Source organism: Bombina bombina, chromosome 3, assembly GCF_027579735.1.
Source record: "Bombina bombina isolate aBomBom1 chromosome 3, aBomBom1.pri, whole genome shotgun sequence".
NCBI lineage: Eukaryota > Metazoa > Chordata > Amphibia > Anura > Bombinatoridae > Bombina > Bombina bombina.
In genome coordinates, this window is record NC_069501.1 from 990,273,017 (window position 1) to 990,288,159 (window position 15,143).

The window sequence follows — 15,143 nt, forward strand, 5'->3', positions numbered from 1 at the left end:
CTTTGGCTTTGTCCTGAGGCAGGGCACGGCCTTTACCTCCTGTAATGTCAGCGATAATCTCTTTCAACCCGGGCCCGAATAAGGTCTGCCCTTTGAAAGGTATATTAAGCAATTTAGACTTAGAAGTAACATCAGCTGACCAGGATTTTAGCCACAGCGCCCTGCGTGCCTGAATGGCGAATCCTGAATTCTTCGCCGTAAGTTTAGTAAGATGTACTACGGCCTCCGAAATGAATGAATTAGCTAGTTTAAGGACTCTAAGCCTGTCCGTAATGTCGTCCAGAGTAGCTGAACTAATGTTCTCTTCCAGAGACTCAATCCAGAATGCCGCTGCAGCCGTGATCGGCGCAATGCATGCAAGGGGTTGCAATATAAAACCTTGTTGAACAAACATTTTCTTAAAGTAACCCTCTAATTTTTTATCCATTGGATCTGAAAAAGCACAGCTATCCTCCACCGGAATAGTGGTACGCTTAGCTAAAGTAGAAACTGCTCCCTCCACCTTAGGGACCGTTTGCCATAAGTCCCGTGTGGTGGCGTCTATTGGAAACATTTTTCTAAATATCGGAGGGGGTGAGAACGGCACACCGGGTCTATCCCACTCCTTAGTAACAATTTCAGTAAGTCTCTTAGGTATAGGAAAAACCTCAGTACTCGCCGGTACCGCAAAATATTTATCCAACCTACACATTTTCTCTGGTATTGCAACTGTGTTACAATCATTCAGAGCCGCTAACACCTCCCCTAGTAATACACTGAGGTTTTCCAGTTTAAATTTAAAATTTGAAATATCTGAATCCAGTCTGTTTGGATCAGAACCGTCACCTACAGAATGAAGTTCTCCGTCCTCATGTTCTGCCACCTGTGACGCAGTGTCTGACATGGCCCTAATATTATCAGCGCACTCTGTTCTCACCCCAGAGTGATCACGCTTACCTCTTAGTTCTGGTAATTTAGCCAAAACTTCAGTCATAACAGTAGCCATATCCTGTAATGTGATTTGTAATGGCCGCCCAGATGTACTCGGCGCTACCATATCACGCACCTCCCGAGCGGGAGATGCAGGTACTGACACGTGAGGCGAGTTAGTCGGCATAACTCTCCCCTCGTTGTTTGGTGAAATTTGTTCAATTTGTACAGATTGACTTTTATTTAAAGTAGCATCAATACAGTTAGTACATAAATTTCTATTGGGCTCCACTTTGGCATTGCAACAAATGACACAGGTATCATCCTCTGAATCAGACATGTTTAACACACTAGCAAATAAACTTGCAACTTGGAATACAATTCAATTAGAATAATATTAAAAACGTACTGTGCCTTTAAGAAGCACAGAAGATCTATGACAGTTGAAAATTAATAAATTGAAACAGTTATAGCCTCAATCCTTGTAAACAACACAACTTTAGCAAAGGTTTAATCCCATTAGCAAAGATAACAAATTCTGAAAGCAGGAAACAAATTACAGAATAAACGTTTTTTATCTCAGTCAAATATAATTCTCACAGCTCTGCTGAGAGAAATTACCTCCCTCAAAATAAGTTTTGAAGACCCCTGAGCTCTGTAGAGATGAACCGGATCATGCAGGAAATACAATGAGCTGCTGACTGAAATATCTGATGCGTAGCAAAAGCGCCAAAAAACGGCCCCTCCCCCTCACACACAGCAGTGAGAGAGAACAGAAACTGTCAGAAAAAAGATTAAGCAACTGCCAAGTGGAAAAATAGTGCCCAAACATTTATTCACTCAGTACCTCAGCAAATGAAAACGATTTTACATTCCAGCAAAAACGTTAAACATAATTTCTAGTTATTAAACAGCTTTATGTACTTCTTACAGTGTAATTCTAGTGAAGTACCATTCCCCAGAATACTGAAGTGTAAAGTATACATACATGACATTATATCGGTATGGCAGGATTTTCTCATCAATTCCATTGTCAGAAAATAAAAACTGCTACATACCTCTATGCAGATTCATCTGCCCGCTGTCCCCTGATCTGAAGTTTACCTCTCCTCAGATGGCCGAGAAACAGCAATATGATCTTAACTACTCCGGCTAAAATCATAGCAAAAACTCTGGTAGATTCTTCTTCAAACTCTGCCAGAGAGGTAATAACACACTCCAGTGCTATTTTAAAATAACAAACTTTTGATTGAAGATATAAAACTAAGTATAATCACCATAGTCCTCTCACACATCCTATCTAGTCGTTGGGTGCAAGAGAATGAATGGGAGTGACGTAGAGGGGAGGAGCTATATGCAGCTCTGCTGGGTGAATCCTCTTGCACTTCCTGTTGGGGAGGAGTAATATCCCAGAAGTAATGATGACCCGTGGACTGATCACACTTAACAGAAGAAAGATTTTTTACGTTTACTAGAAGGAGAAATAACAGACATAGCCTTCTTTATGGATTCAGAAACAAAATCTCTTATATTATCAGGAACATTCTGCACCTTAGATGTTGAAGGAACTGCAACAGGCAATGGTACTTTACTAAAGGAAATATTATCTGCTTTAACAAGTTTGTCATGACAATCAATACAAACAACAGCTGGAGGAATAGCTACCAAAAGTTTACAGCAGATACACTTAGCTTTGGTAGATTCAGCACTTGACAGCGATTTTCCTGTAGTATCTTCTGACTCAGATGCAACGTGAGACATCTTGCAATATGTAAGAGAAAAAACAACATATATATAAAGCAAAATTGATCAAATTCCTTAAATGACAGTTTCAGGAATGGGAAAAAATGCCAAAGAACAAGCTTCTAGCAACCAGAAGCAATAAAAAATGAGACTTAAATAATGTGGAGACAAAAGTGACGCCCATATTTTTTCGCGCCAAATAAGACGCCCACATTATTTGGCGCCTAAATGCTTTTTGGCGCCAAAAATGACGCCACATCCGGAACGCCGACATTTTTGGCGCAAAATAACGTCAAAAAATGACGCAACTTCCGGCGACACGTATGACGCCGGAAACGGAAATAGAATTTTTGCGCCAAAAAAGTCAGCGCCAAGAATGACGCAATAAAATGAAGCATTTTCAGCCCACGCGAGCCTAACAGCCCACAGGGAAAAAGTCAAATTTTAATGTAAGAAAAAATGTTAAATTAAAATGCATTATCCCAAATATGAAACTGACTGTCTGAAAATAAGGAAAGTTGAACATTCTGAGTCAAGGCAAATAAATGTTTGAATACATATATTTAGAACTTTATAAACAAAGTGCCCAACCATAGCTAGGAGTGTCACAGAAAATAAGACTTACTTACCCCAGGACACTCATCTACATATAGTAGATAGCCAAACCAGTACTGAAACGAGAATCAGTAGAGGTAATGGTATATATAAGAGTATATCGTCGATCTGAAAAGGGAGGTAAGAGATGAATCTCTACGACCGATAACAGAGAACCTATGAAATAGACCCCTTAGAAGGAGATCACTGCATTCAAATAGGCAATACTCTCCTCACATCCCTCTGACATTCACTGCACGCTGAGAGGAAAACCGGGCTCCAACTTGCTGCGGAGCGCATATCAACGTAGAATCTAGCACAAACTTACTTCACCACCTCCATCGGAGGCAAAGTTTGTAAAACTGAATTGTGGGTGTGGTGAGGGGTGTATTTATAGGCATTTTGAGGTTTGGGAAACTTTGCCCCTCCTGGTAGGAATGTATATCCCATACGTCACTAGCTCATGGACTCTTGCTAATTACATGAAAGAAATCATGCCCAAAGAGATTAATCACCAAAGTACCTCACAAAAACGAATAACATGCCAGTAAACGTTTTATTAAAAAATAACATTTTCCAATGTCATGCAAAGTTATCACTAAGCCTGCTACCAGTCGCTACCACTGCAGATAAGGCTTAAGTATTATTTCAGTTTTAACAGTATTTTCTCAGTCAAATTCTAGTCCCTAGAAAATAACTTGACTGCGCATACATTTATCAGCCTGATACCAGTTACCACTACTGCATTTAAGGCTGTACTTACATCATACGGTAACAGCAGTATTTTCTTAGTCAATTCCATTCCCAGAAAATAATGTACCGCACATACCTCATTTGCGGACGACTCCGCATGCTATTCCCATTTTCTGAAGTTACCCCACTCCTCAGAATGTCGAGAACAGCCAGTGGATCTTAGTTACGCCTGCTAAGATCATAGAAAAAAAACGCAGGCAGTTTCTTCTTCCAAATACTGCCTGAGATAGAAAAACAGCACACTCCGGTGCCATTTAAAATAACAAACTTTTGATTGAAGAATAGTTAAGTAAAAACTCCAGCTCCTCTCGCGACCTCCTTTGTTGAGGGTTGCAAGAGAATGACTGGATATGACATGTGAGGGGAGGAGCTATATAGCAGCTCTGCTTGGGTGATCCTCTTGCAACTTCCTGTTGGGAAGGAGAATATATCCCATAAGTAATGGATGACCCGTGGACTGAACACACTTAACAAGAGAAAAAGGGATTAACTTTTTAAACACAAATTTTCAAGTAGACTAAGTAATTAGGCTTTAGGACAACTGATTATGAATTCAATTAAAAATTATCTGTTTTCTGCTATATTATGTTCAATATTTGGCACATTCTAGGTTAGATATATGCTATCAGGTGAATTAGCTTAACATACTCTAGTGAAGATAACTGCAAAAAATAATCCACACAAATAAATAATACATATTTTAATTAAGAATATACATGTAAAACTACAGAATAAAATTCAAGATATAGTAAGAAAAGGTAAAACAATAAAAAGGTGCAAACTTCATAACTAGTCCTTAAAATATATACAATGTATTAAATGGCAGCTAAAAGTTAAATAGATTACTTTTTCAGAGGTAAGCAGGAATCTGATCCCAATAGTTATTTATATGCATTGTATTGACAGGGATCTCAAAGATCAAGGTTCCACTTGACTGTAGGTTAGAAACAAACTGTTAAGTCAAAATGCTTTAATGAGCTTCACCGTGAGGTTAACCTGTGATGCCAGTACCTCGCTTAAAAATTAAATAAACCAACAGTCTCTGCACTATTCAGGAAACATGGAAATCTTATAAAGGAGTTGGAAACCACTAGAAAATATGAACAAATACAAACAAAATTGGTAAGTTAAATAAGTCCAAACATGGTTCAATGTAACCAATAAACAGTAACCCTAGAAGGTGAGTCCTGAATAGACCAGTTGCGAGCCCATTGTATAGATGATAAAGATTTCTAGTTTCCAGGAATTTTTTTTGCTAGGCAGGAAAACATGGCCAAGCAGTCTTCATTGTAGCAGAAAACCTTGATATAGTTTTTTCCTGCACTATTTGAACATTCATGAACTTGAAATTCTTCCACTCCGTAATACACCATAGCTGCTTCATCTTTAGTACAGGTTTTTTTTTGTTTGTTTTTTTATCACTGAGGATGTCCTTTCATACTGCTCAATAAATTATCGGGCATACAAGAGTGCATGTTTGCAAAAAACTTTTTTTTTTTTTTAGCGACCATAACATCTGTGTGCAATACATTTTTAATATTCAACCTCTAATGAAGGTGCGGTGTTGGTCTGCTCACATCACGGAAAAATGCATGTGTCAGGGCTGCCTTAGCAGAAATACGTTTGTTTGAATCATATTGAAGCATTTGCTAAAAAAGAAAAAAAAAAAAAAAGAAAAAAAAAATGAATTAGAACAGAATTTTTCAGCTAGGATTTAAATCAAATAAAATGGGGACACAACACACATACAAATCAGTAAGGGAAGTTGTCATATCAAATTTTAAAGTGACTTTGAAACCTCTTCTCAATTAAAAATGGAAACTGAAATTACTGGGAAAGTCAAGTCCATTGCAAACCTCTCCAGCAGGAGGAAAATGCAGGTTAATATCAGTCATTGCAACTTGAAAATAAAGCCACGTTTAAAAGGAAACTAAACCCAAAACTTTTCTTTCATGATTCAGATAGAAAATGCAATTTTAAACAACATTCCAATTTACTTATATTATCTTATTTGCTTCATTCTTTAGATATAGATCGCATGCGCTTTCTAAATCATGAAAAAAAAAAAAAAAAAATTGGGTTTCATGTCCCTATGCGATATATAAAACAGGGATAACTTTTATTAGAAGAATTTTTGCTAATACATGTATATTGCAAATATGTTTCTATTCAAACATGTAATTCATTTATGTGCATTTAAATTTTGAAGGGACATTCCAGTCAAAATTTAAATGCACATAAATGAATTACATGTTTGAATAGAAACATATTTGCAATATACATGTATTAGCAAAAATGCTTCTAATAAAAGTTATCCCGGTTTTAGTGTTAACATTTTTCTCTGCACGTGCATGTGAAGCATAGCTAGATATTTACACTGCACCCACATTTTAAATAATGCAGCTGCTGAGATCATCACTGGGGCGTGTATCAAGTCAGCAATTAACAAATGGAGTCATTACCAGATGGTACAAGCACCTTAGGCTCTCTGAGCTAGTGCTGTGTTTAAAATGCTGGTGCACGGTGCATACTTAAATACACTTTTGAAACAGCTATAGCTTTTATTAGAAGTATTTTTGCTAATGCGTATATATTGCAAAATTGCTTCCCTTCAATACAGAAATGCACCCATCTGGTTTTCAATTTTAGCTAAAATATCCCTTTAAAACATGTACAAAGGTAACCATTACTTTTAAAAAAGAATGGATAGTATATGAGATTCACAAATAGGTAAATAAAATTACATTTATAATTATTTAATCAAAGCATTTCTAGGTGAAATGAAGAAAGTATTCATAAAAGAGGTAAACAATATTAAAGGCAAAACATTTTTTTGTGATTCAGAGCATACCATTTAAAAAAAAAAAAAAAGAAAAAAAAAAAAAAAAAAGTTTCCAGTATACTTTTGTCAAATTTGCTCCCCCCCACCCATGATATTCTGTGCTGAAGAGATACCTAGATAGGCATCTAGAGCTACATGGCCGGAAATAGTGCTGCCATCTAGTGCCCGTGGAAATGGATAACATTCTTGTAAAACTGCTGTCATACAGTGCTCCAGAAATAGACCTGCTCCTAAGCATACAACCCTGCTTTTCAACAAAAATCACGTCATGAAATAAAAAATTTGGGTTTCATATCCCTTTAACTATATAGTTTTAAAATACACTTAAGAGCATAATTTATAGATCAAATTATAAACAAAATAAAAAATGTATGCTTACCTGATAAATTTCTCTCTTTCTGGACATGTAGTCTACAACGTCATTCCAATTACTAGTGGGATATTCACTCCTGGCCAGCAGGAGGCGGCAAAGAGCACCCAAGCAAAGCTGTTAAGTGTCACTTCCCTTACCCATAACCCACAGTCATTCAGCTGAAGGGAAATGGAAAAACAAAATTATACTTACCTGATAATTTCATTTTCTTCTGACGGGAAGAGTCCACAGCTGCATTCATTACTTTTGGGAAATACAGAACCTGGCCACCAGGAGGAGGTAAAGACACCCCAGACAAAGGCTTTAATACCTCCCCCCTTCCCTCATCCCCCAGTCATTCTGCCAAGAGAACAAGGAACAGTAGGAGAAACAGGGTGAAAAAAAGGTGCCAGAAGAATAAAAAATTACAGCCACCTTATAGAGAAAAACACGGGCAGGAGCTGTGGACTCTTCCTGTCAGAAGAAAATGAAATTATCAGGTAAGCATAACTTATGTTTTTCTTCTTAAAACGGGAAGAGTCCACAGCTGCATTCATTACTTTTGGAAAAACAATACCCAAGATAGAGGACACTGAATGCAAACAACGGGTGGGTACAAAAGGTGGCCCCTTCGAAAGGCACCACAGCCTGAATTACTCGACACCCCCAAAAAAAAAAAAAAAAAAAAAAAAAAGACACAGGTTAAAACCCGAAGCCCAGGCAACTGCACAGTTACACCACCAGCAAAGCCAAACTAAAAACCACTCAAGCCCAAACAACCTCCAAGGAGTCAGACCCACGGAACATGACTCCCATGAAGGTACCTGGCCAAGACAAGGACCGCTATCTGCCCTCAAAAAGAACAGATTCCCAGGAAAAATACAAAAGGATTATTCCACTTGGTTCAATCCAGAACAACCCATGGTTGTCTTAAGATAGCAACGCACAGAGAGAAAAACCAAAAAGGACTTGAGGAACACTCTCATATCCTTGACCCAGTACCATACCCTAAGGTTCTCCAGGAAAACCATGAGTTGCAAGCTAGACAAGCAGAGACAACAGAAATAGGATAATTATCCCAGCAGCTAGAAAAGAGACCCCCAAAAGGAACCTCAGACCGCCTGAACAGGGACTCTCAATGACCAGCTTCCAGGTAGGAAAGCCGACACATCATTGCTAAACCAAACCACGAAAGGCGTTTCAAAACATGCTAGTACACAGACCAAGCGCAGTCAACTGTAACTCGTTACACTGGCAAAGTGCAAATAGCTGTAGCTGGTTTCAACTGCAAAACTTCCAAGGGCTCACAGCCCTCCGACTACCGTGCTGCAAGGAGCGCCCCCCTACAGGCATCAGACACCAGTAGAAAAGAGGAGGACATCAAAAGCCCTCCCACAAAATGGAGGACCAACTCAAAAGAAAACGGTCAACACTGCATAGAGTAACCGATTCCCAAACTTCCTTTCAGGATAATAGTCCCAGCCCAAAGGCTAGACAATGACCGAAGACAGAGTCTCAGACTCCTGGAAGAGAAAGGAAGGTTCAACGAGGAACACCCCCGGATAGACCGCTGACCGCTACTACAAACGGCATGCTACTGCTAGTCAGGATAGACATTGTGCTCGGGTACGAGATCACCTACACGTCTGTCTTCGCCAAAAAAGGAACACTTCCCAAAGGAAGAAGGCCCATAGACCCTCAGCATCAAAATATCAGAATCTAACATATAGCAGGAGCCCCATAGGGTTCAAACTCTCAGCCTCCCGCTGCAGGAACGGAGGAACCAGTTACTACCTCGCATCTCCCCTTCCAGGATTCTGAAAGCGCAAGAAGGGAAAAGACCCTTACAAGGCAAGAAAATAAGGACCTACAGGTCGTCACAGATGCTAAGGTAACTCCGAACCCGGAGAACCCAACCCCTGCTCTAGAAGAGAAGGGAATTAAACAACTGAAAACCACCTACCAGAGAGACGAGACCCCTCGGCCAAATCGCCATTCCAGCTGAAAGACACCTGGAGTCTACAGAAACAATTCAAATGCGCCAGACGACCAGTAGAGGGGCCCGCGGGACCAGAAACATCTAGTGAGACTGAACCGTTCAAACCCCTCCCTGGAGAGACCTGGACCTAGGCCAGGGCCCTCGAAAAAAAAGGAATCGATCGAAGATCCAACTTCCATAGGAACCCTAAGCTGCCTCCTACAAGGAGGAGCGTACCTTCAAAGTCCGTAGACTTGGCGATCTAGCAATAGCCTCAAACCGAAGAGTCACAAGAACTCCTGAAGATTCCGCACCCAGTGCACCTAGAGATCGCAACGAATCTCATAGGCAAGCGTAAACACCTTGCTCGCCATCCCAGAGAACTAGACTTAAGACACCGCCCACAAAGCCCCTAACAGAGCATCGAGGTAAAACGGTCAACTACCTAACCCCAGAAGGGCGGCCATCCATAACTGACCTCGACTCTTCACTGACAAGCCCCAAGGCTATAGTCACATTGAGGACGCAAGACACCCGAACGTCGAAGACTATGGTCAGACAAAGGGTGTAAAATGGAAGAGACAACAGCCAGAGATCCTTGAAGAATCCATCTTCCAAAAGAAAACATTTTAAGCAGACAAAAGTTGGAGCCTCACAGCTCCCCACAGAAGGCAGGGAACCCCTGCACATTACCTCCTAGAGTAACAACTCTAAGCAGAGGAAGAAAAAGAAGCCCGCGCATCCAGACTAGGTGATCCACCCAAGGCGAGAAGGAGACTGCCACCGCAAGAAAATGCAAATAACAGTTCTGAGTCCCCAGGGACCTGAAGAACCATGACGACACCTGCAATTAAACAGATTCGTATCCCAGGCTAGTAGCCTGAAACAACCAACCTTAGATTTGCACTCACAACCCTCCGTCCGGAGGGGTTGCATCTAAGCAACAGACCTCATACTTCGGTAGGATCTGAGCCCGGAGTCCATAGAACAGGCCTAAGTGACAGTCAGAATCCAACATGATTGATCAGCACCCCAAGGGTGACATGAACCATGGCAGCAGCCAAAAAGCATCCGACCAGTACCTGCCTGAGATAAGGACACTCGAAGTGCCGAAGGTCCAAGAAAATTTGTCCCGAAGGATCGAAAAGTGAACTAGAAAAAACATAATTCTACTATTCAATAAGTGCGCAACTTCCAAGAAAATGCCCACGCGACCATAATTCGGTTCCAGAGAAGAACGTTCTCAAATGAAAATCTAACAGTCATGAGCTTTAAGAAAACAGAATTTATGCTTACCTGATAAATTACTCTCTCTTGTGGTGTATCCAGTCCACGGATTCATCCTTTACTTGTGGGATATTCTCTTTCCTAACAGGAAGTGGCAAAGAGCACACAGCAGAGCTGTCCATATAGCTCCCCCTCTAGCTCCACCCCCCACTCATTCGACCGGAGGTTAGGAAGAAAAAGGAGAAACCATAGGATGCAGTGGTGACTGTAGTTTAAACAAAAAAATCTACCTGACTTAATAGCCAGGGTGGGCCGTGGACTGGATACACCACAAGAGAAAGTAATTTATCAGGTAAGTATAAATTCTGTTTTCTCTTGTAAGGTGTATCCAGTCCACGGATTCATCCTTTACTTGTGGGATACCAATACCAAAGCTTTAGGACACGGATGAAGGGAGGGAACAAGACAGGTACCTTAAACGGAAGGCACCACTGCTTGTAAAACCTTTCTCCCAAAAATAGCCTCCGAAGAAGCAAAAGTATAGAATTTGTAAAATTTGTAAAAAGTATGCAGCGAAGACCAAGTCGCTGCCTTACAAATTGTTCAACAGAAGCCTCATTTTTAAAAGCCCATGTGGAAGCCACTGCTCTGGTAGAATGAGCAGTAATTGTTTCAGGAGGCTGCTGGCCAGAAGTCTCATAGGCCAGACGGATGATGCTTTTCAGCCAAAAGGAAAAAGAGGTAGCAGTCGCCTTCTGACCTCTCCTCTAACCAGAATAGATGACAAACAATGAAGTTGTTTGTCTGAAATCTTTAGTTGCTTATAAATAGAACTTTAAAGCACGAACCACATCAAGATTGTGTAACAGACGTTCCTTCTTTGACGAAGGATTAGGACACAGAGAAGGAACAACAATTTCCTGGTTAATATTCTTATTAGACACAACCTTAGGAAGAAAACCAGGTTTGGTACGCAAAACTACCTTATCTGCATGGAACACCAAGTAAGGTGAGTCACACTGTAAGGCAGATAACTCAAACTCTTCGCGCAGAAGAGATAGCTACCAAAAACAAAACTTTCCAAGATAAAAGCTTAATATCTATGGAATGTAAAGGTTCAAACGGAACCCCTTGCAGAACTGAAAGAACTAAATTCAGAGTCCATGGCGGAGCCACAGGTCTATAAACAGGCTTGATTCTGACTAAAGCCTGAGTAAACGCTTGAACGTCTGGTACCTCCGCCAGACGTTTGTGTAAAAGAATAGACAAAGCAGATATCTGTCCTTTTAAGGAACTAGCCGACAATCCTTTCTCCAATCCATCTTGGAGAAAAGACAATATCCTGGGAATCCTAATCTTACTCCATGAGTAGCCCTTGGATTCGCACCAACAAAGATATTTTCGCCAAATCTTATGGTAGATTTTCCTGGTGACAGGCTTTCTAGCCTGAATCAGGGTATCGATAACCGACTCAGAGAAACCACGCTTAGATAGAATTAGGCGTTCAATCTCCAAGCAGTCAGACGCAGAGAAATTAGATCTGGATGTTTGAAAGGACCTTGAAGTAGAAAGTCCTGCCTCATTGGCAGAGTCCATGGTGGAACGGATGACATGTCCACTAGGTCTGCATACCAAGTCCTGCGTGGCCACGCAGGTGCTATTAGAGTCACCGACGCCCTCTCCTGCTTGATTCTGGCAACCAGACGAGGAAGGTGGAAACACATAGGCCAGATTGAAGGACCAAGGTGCTGCTAGAGCATCTATCACCGCCTGGGGAACCCGGGACCTGGACCCGTAAAGAGGAAGTTTGGCATTCTGACGGGACGCCATCAGATCCAATTCTGGAGTGTCCCATAGCTGAGTCAGCTGGGCAAATACCTCCAGGTGGAGTTCCCACTCCCCCGGATGAAAAGTCTGACGACTTAGAAAATCCACTTCCCAGTTGTCTACTCCTGGGATGTGAATTGCTGAGAGGTGGCAAGAGTGATCCTCCGCCCACCTGATTATTTTGGTTACTTCCACCATTGCTAGGGGACTCCTTGTTCCCCCTTGATGGTTGATGTAAGCTACAGTCGTGTTGTTGTCCGACTGAAATCTGATGAATTTGGCCGCAGCTAGCTGAGGCCATGCCTGAAGAGCATTGAATATCGCCCTCAGTTCCAAAATGTTTATCGGGAGAAGAGCTTCTTCCGGAGACCATAAGCCCTGAGCTTTCAGGGAGTCCCAGACAGCACCCCAGCCCAACAGACTGGCATCGGTCGTTACGATGATCCACTCTGGTCTGCGGAAACACATTCCCTGAGCCAGGTGATCCTGAGACAACCACCAGAGAAGAGAATCTCTGGTCCCCTGGTCCAACTGTATTTGAGGAGACAAATCTGCATAATCCCCATTCCACTGTCTGAGCATGCATAGTTGCAGTGGTCTGAGGTGTATCCGTGCAAAAGGGACTATGTCCATTGCCGCTACCATTAATCCGATTGTCTCCATGCACTGAGCTACAGATGGCCAAGGAATGTAATTTAGAGCTCGGCAAGTAGTTAAGAGTTTTAACTTTCTGACCTCCGTCAGAAATATTTTCATTTCTACCGAGTCTATTAGTGTTCCTAGGAAGGGAACTCTTGTGAGGGGGGAGAGAGAACTCTTTTTTGATGTTCACCTTCCACCCCTGAGACCTCAGAAAGGCCACTACAATTTCCGTGCGAGACTTGGCTCTTTGGAAAGTTGACGCCTGAAGATGTCGTCTAGATAAGGCGCCACTGCTATGCCCCGCGGCCTTAGCACCGCCAGGAGGGACCCTAGCACCTTTGTGAAAATTCTGGGAGCAGTGGCCAACCCGAAAGGGAGAGCTACAAACTGATAATGCTTGTCCAGAAAAGCGAACCTGAGAAACTGGTGATGATCTTTGTGGATAGGAATGTGTAAATACGCATCCTTTAGATCCACGGTAGTCATATATTGACCCTCCTGGATCATTGGTAAGATTGTCCGAATGGTCTCCATCTTGAATGATGGGACCCTGAGGAATTTGTTTAGAATTTTGAGATCCAGGATTGGTCTGAAAGTTCCTTCTTTTTTGGGAACCACAAACAGGTTTGAGTAAAACCCCAGCCCTTGTTCCGCAATTGGAACTGGGTGGATTACTCCCATTGTATGTAGGTCTTCTACACAGCGTAAGAACGCCTCTTTCTTTGTTGTGTCTGTAGACAGACGAGAAATATGGAACCTTCCCCTTGGAGGGGAGTCCTTGAATTCTAGAAGATATCCCTGGGATACAATCTCTAAGGCCCAGGGATCGTGTACGTCTCTTGCCCAGGCCTGAGCGAAGAGAGAGAGTCTGCCCCCTACTAGATCCGGTCCCGGATCGGGGGCTACCCCTTCATGCTGTCTTGGGGGCAGCTGCAGGCTTCTTGGCCTGTTTACCCTTGTTCCAGCCCTGGTAAGGTTTTCAGGCTGCCCTAGGTTGTGAAGTGTTCTCCTCTTGCTTCGCAGCAGGGGAGGATGAAGCGAGACCGCTCCTGAAATTTCGAAAGGAACGAAAATTATTTTGTTTGTTCTTTGTCTTAAAGGATTTGTCCTGAGGGAGAGCATGGCCTTTTCCCCCAGTGATTTCTGAGATAATCTTTCAATTCAGGCCAGAAAAGGGTCTTTCCTTTGAAAGGGATGTTCAGTAGTTTGGATTTTGACGACACATCGTCCGACCAAGACTTGAGCCATAGCGCCCTGCGCGCCAGAATGGCAAAACCTGGATTCTTTGCCGCTAACTTAGCTAGTTGGAAAGCGGCATCTGTGATAAAAGAATTAGCCAGCTTAAGAGCCTTAATTCTGTCCATAATATCCTCATATGAGGTCTCCGTCTGGAGCGCATCTTCCAGCGCCTCGAACCAGAAAGCAGCTGCAGTAGTTACAGGAACAATGCACGCTATAGGTTGGAGAAGAAAACCTTGATGAACAAAAATGTTCTTAAGTAGACCCTCTAATTTTTTATCCATAGGGTCTTTAAAAGCACAACTGTCCTCAATTGGTATGGTTGTGCGTTTAGCAAGTGAAGAAACAGCCCCCTCCACCTTAGGGACCGTCTGCCACGAGTCCCGCGTGGTGTCAGATATGGGGAACATTTTCTTAAAAACAGGAGGGGGAACAAACGGAATACCTGGTCTATCCCACTCCCTAGTTACTATATCCGCAATCCTCTTAGGGACCGGGAACACATCAGTGTAAACAGGAACTTCTAGGTACTTGTCCATTTTACACAATTTCTCTGGGACCACCAAAGGGTCACAGTCATCCAGAGTAACTAATACCTCCCTGAGTAATAAGCGGAGGTGTTCTAGTTTAAATTTAAAGGCCAACGTATCTGAGTCTGTCTGAGGAGCAACCTTTCCCGAATCGGAAACTTCTCCCTCAGACAGCACATCCCTCGCCCCCATTTCAGAGCGTTGTGAGTGTATATCGGATACGGCTACTAAAGCGTCAGAATGCTCATAATCTGTTCTTAAAACAGAGCTATCATGCTTTGCAGGTAACACGGGCAGCTTAGATAAAAATACTGAGAGGGTATTAGCCATAACTGCCGCCAAATCTTGTAAGGTAAAAGAGTTAGACGCGCTAGAGGTGCTAGGCGTCGCTTGAGCGGGCGTAACTGGTTGTGACACTTGGGGAGAGGTCAACGGGCTAACCTCATTACCTTCTGTCTGAGAATCATCTTGGGCCACATTTTTAAGTGCAACAATGTGGTCTTTAAA

General features: G+C 42.1%; 1 protein-coding gene across 1 annotated transcript in view; it reads right to left on the reverse strand.

Annotated features, from left to right (window-relative positions):
* Positions 1-4,684: 4,684 nt before the first annotated feature.
* The window catches only part of CDK2 (cyclin dependent kinase 2), a 192,091-nt gene continuing 181,632 nt past the window's right edge, over positions 4,685-15,143 (reverse strand). The window contains exon 7 of the mRNA XM_053708119.1: positions 4,685-5,648. Coding sequence (XP_053564094.1) covers positions 5,547-5,648 — 102 coding nt within the window. The 3' untranslated portion in view covers positions 4,685-5,546. The remainder of the gene's footprint in view (positions 5,649-15,143) is intronic.